The sequence below is a fragment of the Rhinatrema bivittatum genome, chromosome 7, assembly GCF_901001135.1.
Source record: "Rhinatrema bivittatum chromosome 7, aRhiBiv1.1, whole genome shotgun sequence".
Lineage (NCBI taxonomy): Eukaryota > Metazoa > Chordata > Amphibia > Gymnophiona > Rhinatrematidae > Rhinatrema > Rhinatrema bivittatum.
The window spans coordinates 5,267,984-5,287,106 of NC_042621.1; the positions used below are offsets into that span (position 1 = coordinate 5,267,984).

At 41.4% G+C, this 19,123-nt stretch overlaps 1 protein-coding gene across 2 annotated transcripts in view; it reads right to left on the reverse strand.

Annotated features, from left to right (window-relative positions):
- USP10 (ubiquitin specific peptidase 10) overlaps window positions 1–19,123 on the reverse strand; it is a 201,214-nt gene that overhangs the window by 65,894 nt on the left and 116,197 nt on the right. For both annotated transcript variants that reach the window (XM_029608088.1, XM_029608089.1), the window contains exon 10: window positions 3,783–3,984. In XM_029608088.1, coding sequence (XP_029463948.1) covers window positions 3,783–3,984 — 202 coding nt within the window. The remainder of the gene's footprint in view (window positions 1–3,782; window positions 3,985–19,123) is intronic.

A 19,123-nucleotide genomic window follows, 5' to 3' on the forward strand; every position in this document is an offset into this window, starting at 1 on the left:
TTAAATATCGGAAGCTCTGTGCCCCCTCCCCCCCCCCCCCCCGAGGGTGAGTAAACCGGGCTCCCCAGTATCACCCTCAGCTGCTGCGGAGGGCAGGTCTACAGAGAATATTAGTTAACCCAGACTGAAGGGTTTGCACCTCCACCATCTGCTGGAAACAGAGATATATTGACAGACTCTAGGTGGCACCTCAGGGGTATAGGACAGAGTCTGTTAAAATTTCTCCCTCCATCTGCTGGAGGGGAGGCAAAACCCAGGAGTCTGGACTGATCCGGGTATATACAGGGAACTATTAGTATAGCTGCGTGTATTTAAAAAAAAAAAAAAAAAAGGTTTGGACAAGTTCCTGGAGAAAAAGTCCATTAACCACTATGAAGGTAGAGTTACAGAAATCCACTGTTTATTCTTGAGATAAGCAGCTTGGAATCTCTAACCCTTGGGATCCTGCCAGGTACTTGTGACTTGGATTGGCCACTGTTGGAAACTGGATACTGGGCTTGATGAACTTTTGGTCTGACGCAGTATGGCATGTTCTTATGTATTTTGGGGGGGGGGGGGCAATTAGAATTATTTAAAAAAATATATGTTCCAAGCAGTCCCTCAAATAAAACAAATTATTAAAAGAAAAAAAAAAAAAGGACCTACGCAAATTTGTAAAAGACAAAATTAGCTGTAAGAATAAACACTAATCAAATACATATTTTAGGATAGCAAGGCACATTTCCAACTAAACTAGCTATAATTGCTAAAAGCTTTCATTTAATAGAGCATAAAAGGCCAACACTTCCCTTTCCAATCAAGGAAACAGAGAGGCAGCTGAATGCACATGGCGGCAGCTTTCCAAATGTTGAAACTGGCCACACGTTTTATTTTAAGCACATGAATGCCAATTAAACCAGTCTAACTGAAAAAAAGGAAGCCTGTGGTACAACCAAAATTTTTTTTTTCACAATGTGTTGGCATTAAGTACAATCTGTCAGCGTACCTGGTTTAAAAACCCAAACAGTAATATGTGGAATCTGTCTATTCCAGAACCAGTATATTAAAGAAATGCAGATTCAGCCAGGAAGTCTTGCGTCTGTCCTCTTGTTTAAAAGTGCACCATCTTAAGAACCAACCACCTGGTTCTTGAACATAAGTTCACAAAAACCATGGATCCAAAAATAGGATTATATATATATACACACACACACGCAAGCACTATAGATATCTACATATATATATATATATATACACACACACACACGTACTTCTGCTTTTCATTTTATTTTTTAATAGGGCACGCATAAATGCGGTATTTTTCAAACTTGGAAGTCAAGCTCCAATTCTGTTGATGTTTTAAGTGAAAAAGTGCACTTTTCATATTAAACTATCCATAAGTCCTCCTTTCCCTTTAAATGCACACAAGCACAGTTTGTGCATATGTGCATGCATGTTCATTCTGTCCCCTGTAGAATGAATCAGTGTCTGAATCATTCTACAGGACTAAGCTTTATACCTATTCTAGCAACAAAGGATGAATCAATCTGGTGGTAGTGGTGAGGAGGTTGGTGAGCAAAAGGTTTTTCTAATTCAGCTGTTTTCATTTTGTGATCTATTTCTGGCTTTTTTTTTTTTTTTTTTTTATTTCAATGGCTTCTCATCTCCAACCTCAACCCTGGTAGAGGAAGTTTCTTTCCAAGAATACCACATGGAATCCTGTTTCTGTGGCCTGCCCCGTGACCCAGTCTGTCTGTTGAAGATGGGTGTGGTGAGTGAAGACAACAGATGGGGACAAGAAATAGGTCTTGAGGTCCCTGCTGCTCAGCCTGAGTGAGTGTCTGAGTCCTTTTTATAGCTTTTATTAAAAAGGGGTGGCTACAATTCTCTCAGGGATCTTCTAAACTCTCAGAGATCTTCTAAACTCTGCTTTTCATCTGTATTACAACTGCATTTGTTGAGTTGCCAACAAGTATTTCTATGGCAAATTCAAGACTGCAAATACACAGAGCTTTATGAAAATACAGTCAAGCACTAGAATATCACCCTGAAGCATCTCCTGCCAACGTCTTTGGAAATTTCTCTTTTGTTTGCCAGTTGCTGGCCACAATTCTTGAAGAATAATTTTAACTGTTTCAGACAGTCTGTACCCAACTGTATTATTCACACCTTCAGGCTAGATGGAGCAATTAAGGAATCCCAAGACACCAGGAACTGACTCTACTCCAGTCTAGATACAAATTTATTCCGGCCCCCTTTGTGTGTCCAGATCCATTCCAAAACAAACAAACAAAAAAAAAGTTATTTCTTCATAAAAGCAAGAAATCTTTACTAGACAATGTTCACATACCATCTGGCTTGCATCATTCATGTTTGTCTGGGTAACACCCCTCACTGTTGTCGATATTCAGGAACAGTGATATAAATAATTAAATGGAGATACTGGGGGAAGCAGCCAACATGAAGCACAGCTCCAAGTCTTTTACTCTGTTTTGTTTAGCCACCAACCATTTCACTTTCAGGGACTTTGGCCACAGCAGCCTGATTGCATCTACATTTTAATTGTGTGGTAAGTGCACTCAATCTGCCTGCCAAGGCATTTTTCTACTGTAAAAAAAAAAATGCAACACAGAATGGTTAAAAATCGATTCCCTCCTTTTAACTCGTTAGCGGGCCGATACAGTAAAAATCACAGGAGCCCGCTCTCCTGTGCGCGCGATTCAGTAAGTTAATTTAAATTAGGGCCTGGGGTAAAAAGAGGCGCTAGGGACACTAGCGCGTCCCTAGTGCCTCTTTTTGGAAGGAGCGGCGGCTGTCAGCGAGTTTGACAGCTGACACTCAATTTTGCCGGCGTCGGTTCTCAAACCCGTTGATAGCCACGGGTTCGGAAACCGGACGCCGGCAAAATTGAGCGTCCGGGGCCCATGTTAAATTTTTTTTTTTTAATTTTTAGGACCTCAGACTTAATATCGCCATGATATTAAGTCGGAGGGTGCACAGAAAAGCAGTTCCCCGGCACCGGCAGAAATTTACGCCTACCTTTGGGTAGGCGCTAATTTCTTAAAGTAAAATGCATTTGCATGTTACAGGCGCTATTATTCTTACTAAATAAGGGGTAAAGCTAGCGCGTCGAAAACGTGCATCCAAATGCCGGTTAACAGTGCGCTCCACCGAAGCGGCCTGTAGGTTGTCAAGCACATGCATCAGCTCCTCCCAAGCCCAGTCCAACCATCTGCTCCTTCACCAGCTTATACTGCACAATGATGCCCAACAATCCTTGACCATGTATGTCTGGCAATCAGGGCAAACAAGCCAAAGCCAAGCCAACTCAAAAGGAAAATCCACATTGCATTGCTAAAAGATTGCAAAGGGCTACACAAGCTGAGAATTTATATTTGAAGGCCAAATGCAACTCCTTGGTTCAAAGACACATTCTTGCTTCTCGATGGGGCTGAACCGCTGTACAGGGAAGGTCTTTAGTCACGCAGGTATAGTGTACATTTCCAGACCACCTTATAAATGACTATGGGAGATACTTTAAAGTCCTAGAGGGGTGCTAGTGGGACTAATAGAAGAGGATGTGAATAGTTAAAAGATGAACAGGAGCCAAGGGAGGGATCAAGGAACTATTTGGACTGAAAGCCCAACAACCCTCCCCTCACCTTCTCCTCCTCTCAGATCTACAGACAGCTTTGTGTGATTGTTTTACAGAAATTAAGATCTTCTCTCCTGTTCCCTTTTTGTACCTGGGAGTTTCCTCAATGAAAGAAAAATTTGTTAATGAACTGAGAGAAATACTGTACCTTATGTGACCACCAAAAATATCAGTAATTAGAGTCTGGACAAAATCCGCTTGCCGGGTGACTGAAGACTTGTTGCGAGGTCCTACTTGTTCCCACTCATCTTCACTACCTTCCCCTTGCTCGTCCTGCTGCTGCAGCAGCTGCTGTTGCTCATCATCTTCGTTCCCCACCTGCGTCTCGGGGCCATTAGAAACTGAAATTTCTACATACAGGATGGAATGGAGAGAGAGAGAAAACAATTCAGCAAGCTGAAACTATATTCACTCCAACTTGTATCATTCTGCTGGGAATTAGCTGAAGATTTTTGTGGAGGGGTTTACGGGGGTGGGGAGGGGGATTACTAAGACTCTTATGTCTTTTATTCTTTAAGAATGTTTTGACAAGATAAGCCCTTGCAAGAACATTCTGTTACATCTTACGGTGCACAGTGGAGACGGAAAAGCAAAGGGAAAGTCAGAGGGATCCTAATTTTCCACAAAATATAAGGCTATGGAAAACAAGATCGCTATGTAAAAATCTCAACACACTAGAGGGTTGTCTGCCTGCAATTGAATGTGGACTTCAAAAGGTACTGATTAGAGGTTTGAAAAGTACATTCAGTGAGCAATATACATTTGAGAGATTAAGGGGTAGATTTTAAAAGGTACGTGCGGATTTTATAACGTGCATGTGCCAGCACACGCATCTTATAAAATTACTTGGCTGCGCGCGCGTGTGGGCAGTGCGCGCAGGGCGGGGGGGATTTTAGTAAGTTATGCACGGCGACGAAATTGGGCCTTCCCCCTGTTCCATCCCAGTCCGCTCCAATTAACGAGCGGACAGGGAGGGAACTTCCCTATCTCCCTACCTGAACTCCCTCCCTCTTCCCCACCTCCTACACCCTATGTATCCTTTCTTTTTTGTTTGTTTTTTAACTTACTTCAGGGCCGGAGCTGTCATCGGGACAGTGTACAATGGCGCTGTCCCAGCCCGGCACTTATTTGCGTACCATGGTTTACGTGCGTGGCCAGGTCAGTTTTAAAATGTGCGCGCAAGGCCCGGCCACGCTCGTAAACCCCCACTTTTACACGCACAGGCCTTTAAAATCCGGTCTTAAGCACATATGCCAGATGGAGACACTGGAATGATGCTGGCATCATACAAATGCTAAAGAAGATAGATACAATTAAAGGAAGCACTTGCATGTTTTCATGGGAAAAATTAAGGAAGAGAAATAATTATTTAGCAAGAAAGGTAACATTCATTTTACAACTCTTTTTGATAAGTGAATAAGCTAAAAGCAAAAAAATCAACCCCAGTGTGAAAAGGGAGTCAAAATTCTAGATAAATGCAACTAGATTTGCGGAATGTTTCAGTCAGAGAACAGAAATACTCCGGGAGGAAGACAAAGAAGATACAGGTTGCGATGAAGGCCTAGGTTGGAATAAAGATGTCTCATTAGAAGGCACTCCATTCTGAAGGTCTCTAAACCTTGTGGTAGTCCTTATGACTCAGTGCCTGCATGGCTCATTAAAGATTTTAAGATTCTTTAAGGATTGAATTAATGCCTCCCTTGAAAATACAGTTTTTCTGCAGAGATTGAAGGAAGCAATAGTCTAGCCTGCTTTGAAAAATACAACACAATGCTTCAGCTATGGCTAGTTATAGATTAGTCTCAAATTTGCCTTTTGTGGGAAGAATAGAGCAAGCAGCAGCTATTAAATTGATAGAATTTTGGAGACACAATCATATTTTGGCCTGTGTCAAATGGGCTTCCATCCAAATTATAGTACTAACACTTTTGTTGATTTTAATGAACACACTGTAAAATTCTAGAAAAAAGCTCAGATTCCTTACTTATGTTAAGCAGATCTTTCAGCAGCTATCATCATGGACAATATTCTTTTGGATCATTTTGTGGCCCTCAGTGTCAATGGGACCGTGCATAATTGGTGTAAGTCCTTGTTGAAAATAAAACCCAGAGGCTATATATTTTGGTTTTTGATGCTTCAGAACCGCAGATTCTAAAACATGGGGTCCATCAAGGGGCTGTTCTGCCACCTCTAATATTTACAATCCCTTGGGAAATTGATCAAAAGGGCTGGTTTTCACTATGTAAGCTATGCAGATACCAGACCTTTTTTTTTTTTTTTTTTTTTTTTTTTTTTTAAGAGTTGGGTTCCAATAATAAGAAAAGTAGACCAAGTGCCTGTAATTAAGAACTCATCTGAGCTAAAAAAAATAATAAATTAAAACGCAGAATAAAAATACAAACAAAAAACACACTTTGAAATGTTTGTATGCTAATGCCAGAAGTCTAAGAAGTAAGATCAGAGAATTAGAATGTATAGGAGTGAATGACAGACTTAGTTGGCATCTCAGAGACATGGTGGAAGGAGGATAACCAATGGAACAATGCTATACCAGGGTACAAATTATATCACAACTAGCCGTTAAGCCCGTAACAACGGGCTACATTACAAAATTTTTTTTTCGGTCCATTTCCTTCCCACTTCCTCCCCTCACTCTCTCCTCCCTCCCCTCTTCTCCTCCCTCCCCCCACCTCACTCCCCCTCTCTCAATCCCCTCCCCTTTCAGCTCATCCACACCTGGCAGACAGGGGGGTGTCCCGCACGCGCCGCCGCCGCTACTACTGCTCCTCCCTCCCTCCCTCGCGTCGCCGCCGCTGCTCCTCCCACTCCTGCTTGTTGTTGTCGTCGCCGCTCCTGCTCCTAAGGAGCAGGCGCCATTTTTTTTTTTCGGGCACGCTCCGCTCTGGCCAACGTGCTGCCCGCGCATGCGCGGTAGAGCTGCTCTCTACTGCACATTTGCGGCACGTCGGTCAGGGCTCCGTTATCTAGTAGATGACAGAGAAGAGCATCTGGGAGGCGGGGTGGCGCTTTAAGTCCGGGATGGCATAGAGACCAACAGGATAAAGATCCTGCATGAGACGAAATGCACAATCAAATCTTTATGGGTAGAAATCCCTTGTGTGTTGGGGAAGAGTATAGTGATAGGAGTATACTACTGTCCACCTGGCCAAGGTGAAAAGCTAAGAGAAATTAGGGAAGCTAACCAAACTGGTAGTGCAGTAATAATGGGAGATTTCAATTACCCCAATATTGACTTGGTAAATGTAACATATCGGGGCATGTTATTTATTTTAAATCTTTTCTATACCATCGTTAAGGTGGGTACAGTCACAACAGTTTACAGTAAGGCACATAAAAGTAATGATACTAAAATCTGTCAGTTTACACAGGTGCCATAAGGTTCGGTAACAGTTTGTGATCAATGTTAATTGTTAGATGTGATAAATCATGTCCAGGTCTCACTATATCAGTTTCCAGTACAAAACTAGTTTTATAATTATAACTTCTCCTTTAGTGATGAGCTATCTATTAAAAACTACACACTTAGTGATTACTGTAGTGTGTGTGGGTGTTCAATTGTTCGTACCTTGCACTACCCCTGGTTTCTATTCTCCCTTCTCTTTTTGAAAAGCTTGTTTAAAGAGCCAGGTTTTTAAATTTTTTCTAAAGGCTTTGCTGTCTCTTTGTAATCTTAACTCCAAGGGCATGGAGTTCCATAGTATGGGGCCTGCCAAGGTTAACACCTCTCTCTTACTTGTGTTAGTCTTGGTGTTTTGACTGATGGAATAGTTAAGGAGTGCTTTGTTGGCTGACTTTAGGTTTCTGTTAGGGATGTGTACGTGAAGGCTGTGTTTAGCCAGTCTGCGTTTTCGCTATGTATTAATTTATGTATGGTGTAGAGTGTTAGAGAGATAAAGTTCCTGGATGGAATAAATGACAGTTTTATGGAGCAATTGGTTCAGGAACAGACAAGAGGGAGCAATTTTAGATCTAATTCTTAGTGGAGCACAGGATTTGGTGAGAGAGGTAATGGTGGTGGGGCCGCTTGGCAATAGTGATCATAATATGATCAAATTTGAATTAATGACTGGAAAGGGGATAGTAAGCAAATCCATGGATCTAGTGCTAAATTTTCAAAAGGGAAACTTTGATAAATGAGAAAAATAGTTAGGAAAAAACTGAAAGGAGCAGCTACAAAGGTAAAAAGTGTGCAAGAGGCATGGACATTGTTAAAAAAAAATACCATCCTAGAAGCACAGTTCAGATGTATTCGACACATTAAGAAAGGTGGAAGGCAAAACGATTACCGAAATGGTTAAAAGGTGAGGTAAAAGAGGCTATTTTAGCCAACAGATCCTTCATTCAAAAATTGGAAGAAGGATCCAACAGAAGAAAATAGGATAAAGCATAAGCGCTGGCAAGTTAAATGTAAGACATTGATAAGACAGACTAAGAGAGAATCTGAAAAGAAGTGGACCGTAAGAGGAAAACCTCACAGTAAAAACTTTTAAAAATATATCCAAAGCAGAAAGCCTGCGAGGGAGTCAGTTGGACCGTTAGATGATAGAAGGGTTTAAGGGGCACTTAGAGAAGATAAGGCCATCGTGGAAAGATTAAATGATTTCTTTGCTTCTGTGTTTACTGAAGAGGATGTTGGAGAGATACCCGTTCCGGAGAAGGTTTTCATGGGTAATGATTCAGATGGACTGTACCAAATCACGGTAAACCTAGATGTGGTAGGCCTGATTGACAAACTGAAGTGTAGTAAATCACCTGGACTGGATGTTATACATCCCAGGGTTCTGAAGGAATTCAAAAATGAAAATTCAGATCTATTAGTAAAAATTTGTAACCTATTATTAAAATCATCCATTGTACCTGAAGACTGATGGGTGGCTAATGTAATCCCAACATTTAAAAAGGGCTCCAGGGATGATTCCAGAAGCTACAGACCAGTTAGCCTGACTTCAGTGCCAGGAAATATAGTGGAAAGTGTTCTAAAGACCAAAATCACAGAATATATAGAAAGGCATGGTTTCATGGAACAAAGTCAGCATGGCTTTACCCAAGGCAAGTCTTGCCTCAACCAAAACAAGACAGAAATCTTACACATAACTAACAACCACAACTTATACCCAACTTATACACGCTGCAAAAAATCTTGGAGTAACAACTGACAACGAGCTAAACCTTAAGCATCACATTTCCACAGTGATTAAGGATGGATTCTTTAAACTACAAACCCTGAAAAAGCTCAAACCCCTCCTTCTCGCCCAAGACTATCGAACCATCCTCCAAACAAAACTCTTTTCCAAGCTCGACTATTGCAACACACTCCTCTCCTTGGCCTCCCCACCTCCACCCTCAGACCGTTGCAGGTACTACAAAACGCCACTACCAGATCTATCACAAACAACAAAAAATGCGACCACATCACCCCCATTCTCAAAGACCTGCACTGGCTACCCATCAACCACAGAATCCAATACAAAACCCTAACCTTCATACATAAAAAAAATGACCAACAATAAGATGGACTGGTTAAACTCAGCTCTACTCTCATACACCCCACATAGAAACCTTAGATTCACTGACTCTGGGCTCCTCTTTGTCCCCACCTCCAAAGCAGTACACCTTTCCTCAACCCAAAAACGCGCCATATCAGTAGCCGGCCCCACACTATTGACTCTCTCCTACCCCATCTCAGAACAGAACCCTAGACTCAAATCCTTAAAAAAAAAAAAAAAAACACCTCAAAACATGGCTATTTCTGAAAGCCTTCCTGCCAGAAACTTAGCCCTCCTCGCCCAGGCCCTATCCACTGCATGTAAGTAAATCTTCATCCCTCCATGATTCTACCTCCGATGAATGTATCTCCCACCTAATCCTTGTTTTCGACATGCAAGCCACCCATTCTCCTTTGGCTCAAGTGTATCAGTCAGTTCCCTGTTAACCTTTCCATATACCCCAAATTACCCTGTAAATAGCTAAACTCTCCATATCATATTGTTAAATGCTACCCGCCCTAAACCACACTGTTACCATCATGCAAGCCACCCATTTTCCTTGGCACACCTGTAATAATCAGTTCCCTGTCATTTGTTCTAGATGTTCCAATTGTCAATGAATATTGTTAAATGTTCCATATCACATTCTAAAATGTTAACCTAAGTTAATCTGTAAGTTACACTGTGAAAATAAGCAGCCCATGCCTTATTTATTGTTCAGTTACATGTGAACCGATGTGATATCTTGTTCGAATGTCAGTATACAAAAACAAACAAATAAATAAATCTTCACTTTTTTTAAGTGGGTTAATAAACATGTAGATAAAGGAGAACCAGTAGATGTAGTGTATTTGGATTTTCAGAAGGCTTTTAACAAAGTTCCTCATGAGAGGCTTCTAGGAAAAGTAACAAGTCATGGGATAGGTGGTGATGCCCTTTCGTGGATTACAAGCTGGTTAAAAGACAGGAAACAGAGTAGGATTAAATGGACAATTTTCTCAGTGAAGGGGGGGGTGGGCAGTGGAGTGACTCAGGGATCTGCTTTTCAATATATTTATAAATGATCTGGAAAGGAATATGATGAGTGAGGTAATTAATTTTGTATCATCTGCAATTTGTTCAGAGTAATTAAATCACAAGCGGATTGAGATAAATTGCGAGAGGACCTTGTGAGACTGGAAAATTGGGCATACATATGGCAGATGAAATGTAATGTGGATAAGTGCAAGGTGATGCATATAGGGAAAAATAACCCATGATATAGTTACACGATGTTAGGTTCCATATCAGGAGCTACCACCCAAGAAAGATCTAGGCGTCATAGTGGATAATACATTGAAATCATCGACTCAGTGTGCTGCAGCAGTAAAAAAAGCAAACAGAATGTTGGGAATTATTAGGAAGGGAATGGTTAATAAAACGGAAAATGTCAGAATGCCTCTGTATCGCTCTCCATGGTGAGACCGCACCTTGAATACTATGTACAATTCTGGTCACCGCATCTCAAAAAAGATATAGTTGCGATGGAGAAGATACAGAGAAGGGTGACCAAAATGATAAAGGGGATGGAACAGCTCCCCTATGAGGAAAGACTAAAGAGTTTAGGACTGTTCAGCTTGGAGAAAAGACGGATGAGGGGGATATGATAGAGGTCTTTAAAATCATGAGAGGTCTAGAACGCGTAAATGTGAATCGGTTATTTACTCTTTCGGATAATAGAAGGACTAGGGGGCACTCTATGACGTTAGCATGTAGCACATTTAAAACTAATCAGAGAAAGTTCTTTTTCACTCAACTCTGGAATTTGTTGCCAAGAGATGTGGTTAGTGCAATCAATGTAGCTGGGTTTAAAAAGGTTTGGATAAATTCTTGGAGAAGTTCATTACCTGCTATTAATCAAGTTGACTTAGAAAATAGCCACTGCTATTACTAGCATCAGTAGCATGGGATAGACTTAGTTTTGGGTACTTGCCAGGTTCTTATGGCCTGGATTGGCCACTGTTGGAAACAGGATGCTGGGCTTGATGGACCCTTGGTCTGACCCAGTATGGCATGTTCTTATAGGGATGTATTCTAAAGAATTAAGTGTTCTCTACAGCCAAGTAATTTCCTTTTAAGATTTAATTTTTAAATTAAGGATGAGTTTTTTTATGTATCTATGCTAGCTAATCTTATGGTCTATTATTGATGTATAAAATTCATTTTTTAGTATTTTTAATTGTACTACTGTGTATTTTATTTTTATTGTACACTGCCAGTTTGAACAGGTAACTAGCTACTGCTGGAGACAGGCTGCTAGGCTCGATGGATCTTTGGTCTGCCTCAGCATAGTACATCTTATGTTCTTATATAACATATTTCACTTAAGCTACCAAATGACTCTGGGAAGGTAATGCTTGAAACTGCCAGACCAGAGTTGCAAAGCTTTGTATCATATGGTTATGGGGTACATTTTTATTTAACAACTTGCTGGATCCAACAGGGACTACCTTTCTTTTTTTTGTGTGCTTTAAAACAAGCAGTCATGACAGGATGATGTGTTAGCTGGAGGCTGCAATAACGCTTCTGCCATGCTGGATGATGACATATAACGTTACTTGATATGCATAAGTGTCTTGGTGCTAACAAGACAAGAGTGTAATGCATTTAAACTGAAGATAAGTAACAAGCTTTATCACCAGAACAGGACAACTGCATCCATGGACAGAGCCAGGAACAATAAACAATCCTTTCCACTGTCAAGACTCCAATATTATCCTTGGGAGAAAACCACAGCTGTGTGTAGGAGCAATCACTTGAACTTTCTAAAGGAAGCTTTTACAAGCTAATTAACACAATCATTCTCTGATATGAAGTACAAGATGGGGGTACTACTTCCATGAAGGACCAGGCTCTCTGGCTAACATGAAAATTTTAACATTTTTAGATAAGAATCCATTGCGTTCATCCAGTAAGTCACATACTCTGGGACCCCTACTGGTAAAAACACTGCTTACACAATCTACACAACTACAGAATACTAGCACTGGAACCACTCAAAAATGTGGACAACAAATTATAACAATACATCAATACACATTATTTAATGAATTTACTGTATATCCTGCACCTTCCAAGGTTTGGGATGAGTTACAATTAAAACATGCATAAAATGGTACAAACAAAATTAAATGAAATATAAAAACAGGCTTCAGGAGAGGAGCAAAACTATCAAAAGATATATGACAAGTGGGGGCGCTGTTCACCACGAGGCAAGATGGCCGCTTAAACTTGCAGCTCCCGAAACCACCCACCTAAAACACCCGAAACAGCAAACCCAAAACAGTACCAGCCTATGCCTGAGCCTTTCCTTATACAGGTCTGATGACTGAGAAAAAAAGCGACCTGCAGAAGTTCTCTTCACAAGAATGGCTGAGGAATCCAGAAAAGCAGGGTCCAACATTGCCGATTGCATGGCAGGAGAGGGGAAAGGGATGGAAATGGAGGCTCCGATACTTTCTCCGCAAGCAGCAATGGACTTCACACCGACATTAGCTGATCTACCCACCAAATCGCTCATGAGAGAATGGTTCATAGACCTAAGAGCGGAAATTAAAAATAAAGATGAACTGCTGGCCTCTTTCAGAGCTCCGGGACGATTTCTAATCCCTGGGGCACAGAGTTGATGAACTAGATATGCACCTAGAAAACCACGACACAGCCATAAAAGCCCTGGAATACAATAAAGCTGAGACAAAAACAGAGATAACTCTACTTACAGAGAAATTGGAAGGCTTAGAGAACTGGTCGAGGCGCCACAGCATTTGGCTCAGAGGGATCCCAGAAACCGCGGAATTTGCAGACAGCATGGCTATGGCGAAAGCATTCTGCACATTTCTTTTAGCTCAAACACCATCCGGGAGCGAACAAAATGGAGAAGACGAGCTTCAAGCACTTAAAATTGAACGCGCACATCAGGCACTAGGATCATGTAGAGACAACAGACCTCGGGATCTCATCCTAAACTTTCAAAGTTTTACCCAGAAAGAACATCTCCTAGCCATTGCACGCAAGAAACAGCACTGGGACTAGAATAATACAGAGGTAGCGGTGTTTAAAGACCTGGCCACGAGCACCTTGAAAAAGAGGTTTGAGCTGCAGGCGGTAACAGAAGCTTTAAGACGAGCTGAAATAAAGTACCGCTGGAATTTCCCGTTCGCTTTAACTTTCCAGCATGCTGGCAAAACCCACCGACTAAAGTCTAACAGATGCCATTACAACCTTCCACGAAGCAGGCCTGAAGCTAGAGCTTCCCACACTGCCTAAGGAGACTTCTAAACCCCGGGCAGACCCGGCTTCCAAATGGCAGTGGGCTAAAAGGCCCAAACGGCGTACAGCTTATAAACAAAGCACCTCTCAATATGGTCTATCGGACCAAGGATGATCCGGTACAGCTTTACTCAGACTCCACATAAGGCAAAATTGCTAAGTATAGGATGAACCAGCTTTAAAAAAAACAAAAAAAGAGCCTGTTTAGTCACAAGGATGGGTTATGGCTCTTACATAAGGTTGTGTTTTAACCATGGTTTCATGTTTAAATTTCTGTATGAAATGCTGTTTTCGGGTGATAATATTCTAGCATTAATGTTTGTTTTATAGATTTCTAGGTGGAGGGAGGCGGGGAAAGGGGACTTGTACTGACTGGTGAATCCCCATATGAGGGGATCCATGGTAGACAGACAACGGATCATAAAGGGAAGGGAGGGAAACGTTAACCCGCATTCTAAGAAGGGGAAAATCAACACATGCATGGTATACTGCTGTGCTGGGAATGGTCAGCAAAAGGTATTAACAAGGCTTCGCCTGTGGTCTGGTTTCCTTAAAGATATAGCAAGGACCATGCTTATACATCCCATTATGCAATCCATTTATGTAAGACATGGTATTTAGGTTAGCCACATTAAATGTCAAAGGTCTCAACATCTATAGGAATCAGTATTTACTCCAGAATGATCTGAAGAGATTGAATATTACTATTTTCTTTTTGCAAGAGACACATTAGAAAAAGACATGAGCACCCTGCTCTCGTTTTGAGAATATCCACATGTATATTTAGCTGCAGCTGGGAAAGACAATAGATATGCAGGGACAGGCATCCTCATTTCATCCAAAATCCTCTTTGATACGATGGAGCAAGTTCTAGATGATAAAGGTAGATTTGTCTTTCTTAAAATTAAAATAGGTAAAGATATTTACTCACTTTTGTCTGTGTATGCACCTACCCAGGACCAAACCGCCTTCCTACCCAAAATACAGCAACTACTGGAAAGGCATGGGGAGGGATATGTAATATGGGGAGGTGATTTTAACCTTACCATTCAAACGGACTTAGATAACTCCTATAACAGCACTAGACACACTCATACGCAGGGGCAGAAAGCTAGGGCAATACTACGATCTGCAACTAAAGACTGGTACTTGGTGGATATCTGGCACCACCAGAATCCAACTTCCAGGTCTTATACATTCTAGTCTAAACCCCACAACTCATACTCTCGTATTGACCTTTTTCTGGTAGATGACTGCTTGCTCACCAAAATTACACAGAGTGAAACTGAACAGATTACTTGGTCGGATCATGGGATGGTGTGGATGGATGTGGTTATTCAGGGAGGAAATGAAGGGCAGTCTTCTGGCGCCTCAATACCTCCCTGCTTAAACAAAAAACATTTGTTCAACAGCAGAATATTATCAGGTTAACAATGATCCCATGACCTCAATGGGCTGTTTGTGGGAATGCTCCAAGGCAGTGGCTAGAGGACACTGCATAGCGAAAGCCACAGCTGTTAAAAGGGAAATGGACTCAGCATGCCAACAACTGTTAACTGAAATTAGCTATTTATCTACACAACATTATAAATCTCAATCCACTAAGGTTTATAGAAAGCTAACTGAGGCCCGGCTTAAGTTGAACACATTAGATGATGTTCAACTGGCTTACAATCTAGAGAGAACACAACAAAAATATTATGATGGTAGCGACAAGGCAGGAAAACTGTTAGCACGCCAACTGAAGGAGCGCATATCTCAGAGCATAATTCCAAACATAAAAGATACCAGTGATCATATTACTAGGGACCCTACGGAAATTAGAAGATGTTTCACAGATTTTTATGCCACCCTCTACAGTACTAATAAACAAACAGATTCCAGATTCCAAAATAGAATATTTGAACAGCATAGAAATCACCATGTTAAATCCAGAACAGGCCTTAGATACTCCTATCTCCTTGAGGAGGTGACAATGGTGATCAAATCTCTAAAAAATAATAAATCGCCCGGCCTAGTCTACCCGGGAAGTACTATAAAGCACTCTCAGAATGCCTGGCCCCACATCTAATGGAGCTTTTTAATTATCTACGAGACGGTGGCAATCTCTTTGCCCAATCTAACACAGCCGGCATTACCGTGCTGCCTAAACCAGGCAGAGACCCTACTTTATGCGGTTCATATAGGCCGATTTCATTAATCAACCAAGATTTAAAAATCTTGGCTAGGATATTAGCTTTGAGATTAAATATCTACCTCTTCTAGTACACTCAGATCAGGTGGGATTCGTGCCACAACGTATGGCAGCGGACAATGTCAGGAAAATTTTGGATTTGGTATGGTGGCAAAGAGGGAAGGCATCCCAGCTGTGCTTCTCTCCATAGACGCAGAAAAGGCATTTGACATGGTTCATTGGTCTTTTTTGTTTCAAACTTTAGCTAAAATGAATTTTGGCCCATTTTTTCTACAATGGATCTTCCAGCTTGTGAAGTGCCATGGTCAAAGTAAACAGGTGTTATGGGGACAGTTTTGCAATAGGAAGAGGTACCCAACAGGGCTGTCCTCTCTCCCCATTATTATTCGCCATTTTTCTAGAACCCTTTGCAACTCTGATACGGGCGTCTAACAACATCCTGGGAGTCCCCATAAAGGATAGCAGTTTTAAACTATCCCTTTTCGCAGACGACATGTTTACTCTAGCGCATCCCACTCAATCATTAATAGGGGTAGAATCTTCATGTAGAGGGTGGTGGACGCCTGGAATGCCCTTCCGGAGGAAGTGGTGAAGACTAAAACTGTGAAGGATTTCAAAGGGGCATGGGATAAACACCGTGGATCCATAAAGGCTAGAGGATGGGAATGAAGAGAAGAGCCATGGGAGTGGAGTACTGGAATGGAGGCTACTACCTGATGATTACTTACTCAATAAGCCTTTGCATCTCCAACATTGCTCTCTGCTTCAACGGCAAGGGGAAATGTGGAAAGGGGGATTTGCATTCAGATAACCAACAAGGACTGAACTTCACAATCTGGGTAAACAATGAACTTGAGGGTAGCTTGCTTATTACGGCAGTTACTACCCTAAACCAATTAAGCCCGATACATCACTTTGAATACATATACATTACTGCTTTTTACTTCAATGGTAGGGGGAAATGTGGAAAACAGGTTTACATTCAGACAACATCCAACAAGGCAGTTTGGGTAACCAAGCATCGGGGTAACTTGCTTGATGCGGTGGTTACTACCCTTAACCATTAAGCTTTATGCTCACCTTTGATACAACTCCAACATTACTCTCTGCATCAATGACAGGGAATGGCAGGAAATTTGAATCAAACAGTTACCAACAAGGGCCCTGAACTTGGTGGTAGATGAAACAGATAAGAATGGGAAAATACGTGTGGGAGCTTGCTGGGCAGACAGGATGGGCAGATTGGTCTTTTTCTGCCATCATTTCTATGTTTCTATGTAATCTGAACTAACTCAGTTTAGCAATGTTTCAGGATTCAAAGTAAATTTGGAAAAATCCGAACTGCTAAGAATGAATCTGCCACAGACCGACATAAATAAATTTCTGAGAAATATATTGTATTTATTTATTTATTTATTTGAGGTTTCTTATATACCGAGGCACGTTTTAAAACAAAACATCACCTCGGTTCACAATATAACATAACTTAGCAACCAGCTTTACAATATTAACATTAACAGGGAGAGGGTTAACAGGGGACAAAACATGAATTATATACAGGAATAATGTACAAATGTACAAATGTACATGTTAATTTTAACAAATGATTTAAATAAGGCAGCAAATAAGGCAGTGAATAAGGCAGTGAATAAGGCAGTGAATAAGGCAGTGAATAAGGCAGTGAATTTCCCTTTAGGTGGCCCAAAAAAGTTTTAAAATATCTAGGGATCTATATCAATGCTCATTTGAAGGATCTTTATGATCTTAATTTCACACCTCTCTCTAGAATCATTGATAAGGATTCGGATAAATGGCACAAGGGACCATTTACGTGGCTCGGGCATATCGCGATAATAAAAATGAATGTCCTACCTAGATTCTTATATCTATTCACTACGCCACCCATAATTCTGCCCACAGCTTTTTTGCGGAAGACACAAAAGAAAATTTTCGACTTCATTTGGCGACGTCGACCACCTAGGGTGGCCAGGCGCATCTTACACCTCCACAAGAAACAAGGAGGACTCAGGGTACCCGATCTTCAAGCTTACTATGTTGCTGCTCAACTCAAAGCAGTAATTGATATGGCACGAGTACACACCTCTAAACAATGGGTCATTGCTAACCAGTTGATGATTGGAGCAATGCCTATTGCTGCCATGCCCTGGCAGCCCAGAAATACCTGGACTTAAATCAACTGTCTACCATGGTCACTGGAGACCATGCTCACAGTTTGGAAAAGGTGGAAAGGAAAAGTGGTAGGGAATTTTTCCTATTATTACCAAACGTCTTTATTTCATAACAGAGTTTACAATTGGTTACCAGAAGTGGCATCTGGCGGGCATTTCCACTATAGGACATATGTACCAGGGAGGTGGGATAATGACCTTGAATCAATTAATGGATCAGTTTGCATTACCGCCGAATGCCTTTTTACCCTAAGCCCAAGTTAGGCATTTCATTAAAGACATTGACAGGAACCAGAAACTACAAGGGACTCGCTCTCTTTTTGAGAATATGTGCATTAGGGCTGATACTTTAACAAAAGGGATCTCAAAATTATACTGTATGCTTACTACTGTTGAAAATCTCATTTCACCCCACATATTAAAATGGGAAGCAGACATAGGAGAGCCTATTTTCTGCTAAATTACGGGACATATTTCAAAGGACGAGCAAGTGTTCTATATCTGCTCGCCTACAAGAAAACAGTTATAAAATGCTCTATCGGTGGCATTTAGATCCCGAAACATTGCATAAAATATATCCAGCGCTGTCAAAGAGAATGCTGGAGAGAATGTGGACTATCATATTTGGTGGGAATGCAAGCTGATAGTACCATTTTGGCTATCTATTAATCAATGGATGAATCGGGTATTTCAGACCCATATTTCTCTGGCTCCTTTGTCAGCCTTATTAAATGCACCCACTGAAGCTTTAAATAGATATCAGCAGAGACTATGTATGTATATTTTGCTAGGTTCCCGAATTGCAATTGCCCAATGTTGGAAATCCATAAGAGTACCCACCTTGAGTGAGGTGTTGACCAAACTACAAGCACATCGTCGCCTAGATTTTCTAACAGCGGTGCAACGTGATAAGACTGTCCGCCCATAGATTGGCGTGGCAACCATTAAGCTCTCCAGATAGTACTAGTTAAGTTTCTTCGACATACTCATTTAACCCCTAGACCACTGACATCTATCTTTAAGACCCCAAGTGCTAATGGAGAGATTTACAACGTGAGGGGAAGATGCCTCACTTGATTACACTGCCTGGGGTATCTGGATTTTTGCTGACAAGTACATGCCTTTGGACGCTTCACTGGCTGTTGAGAACTCATAATACTCTTGCTGCAAATAAAGGACAACCAACCATAGGACCACCTACAACAACATTGGATTGCTGAGACTATTCCTAAAGCATGCAGAGGATGGACACTAATTGGAAGACATAGCGGGACCCGGGGGGGGGGGGGGG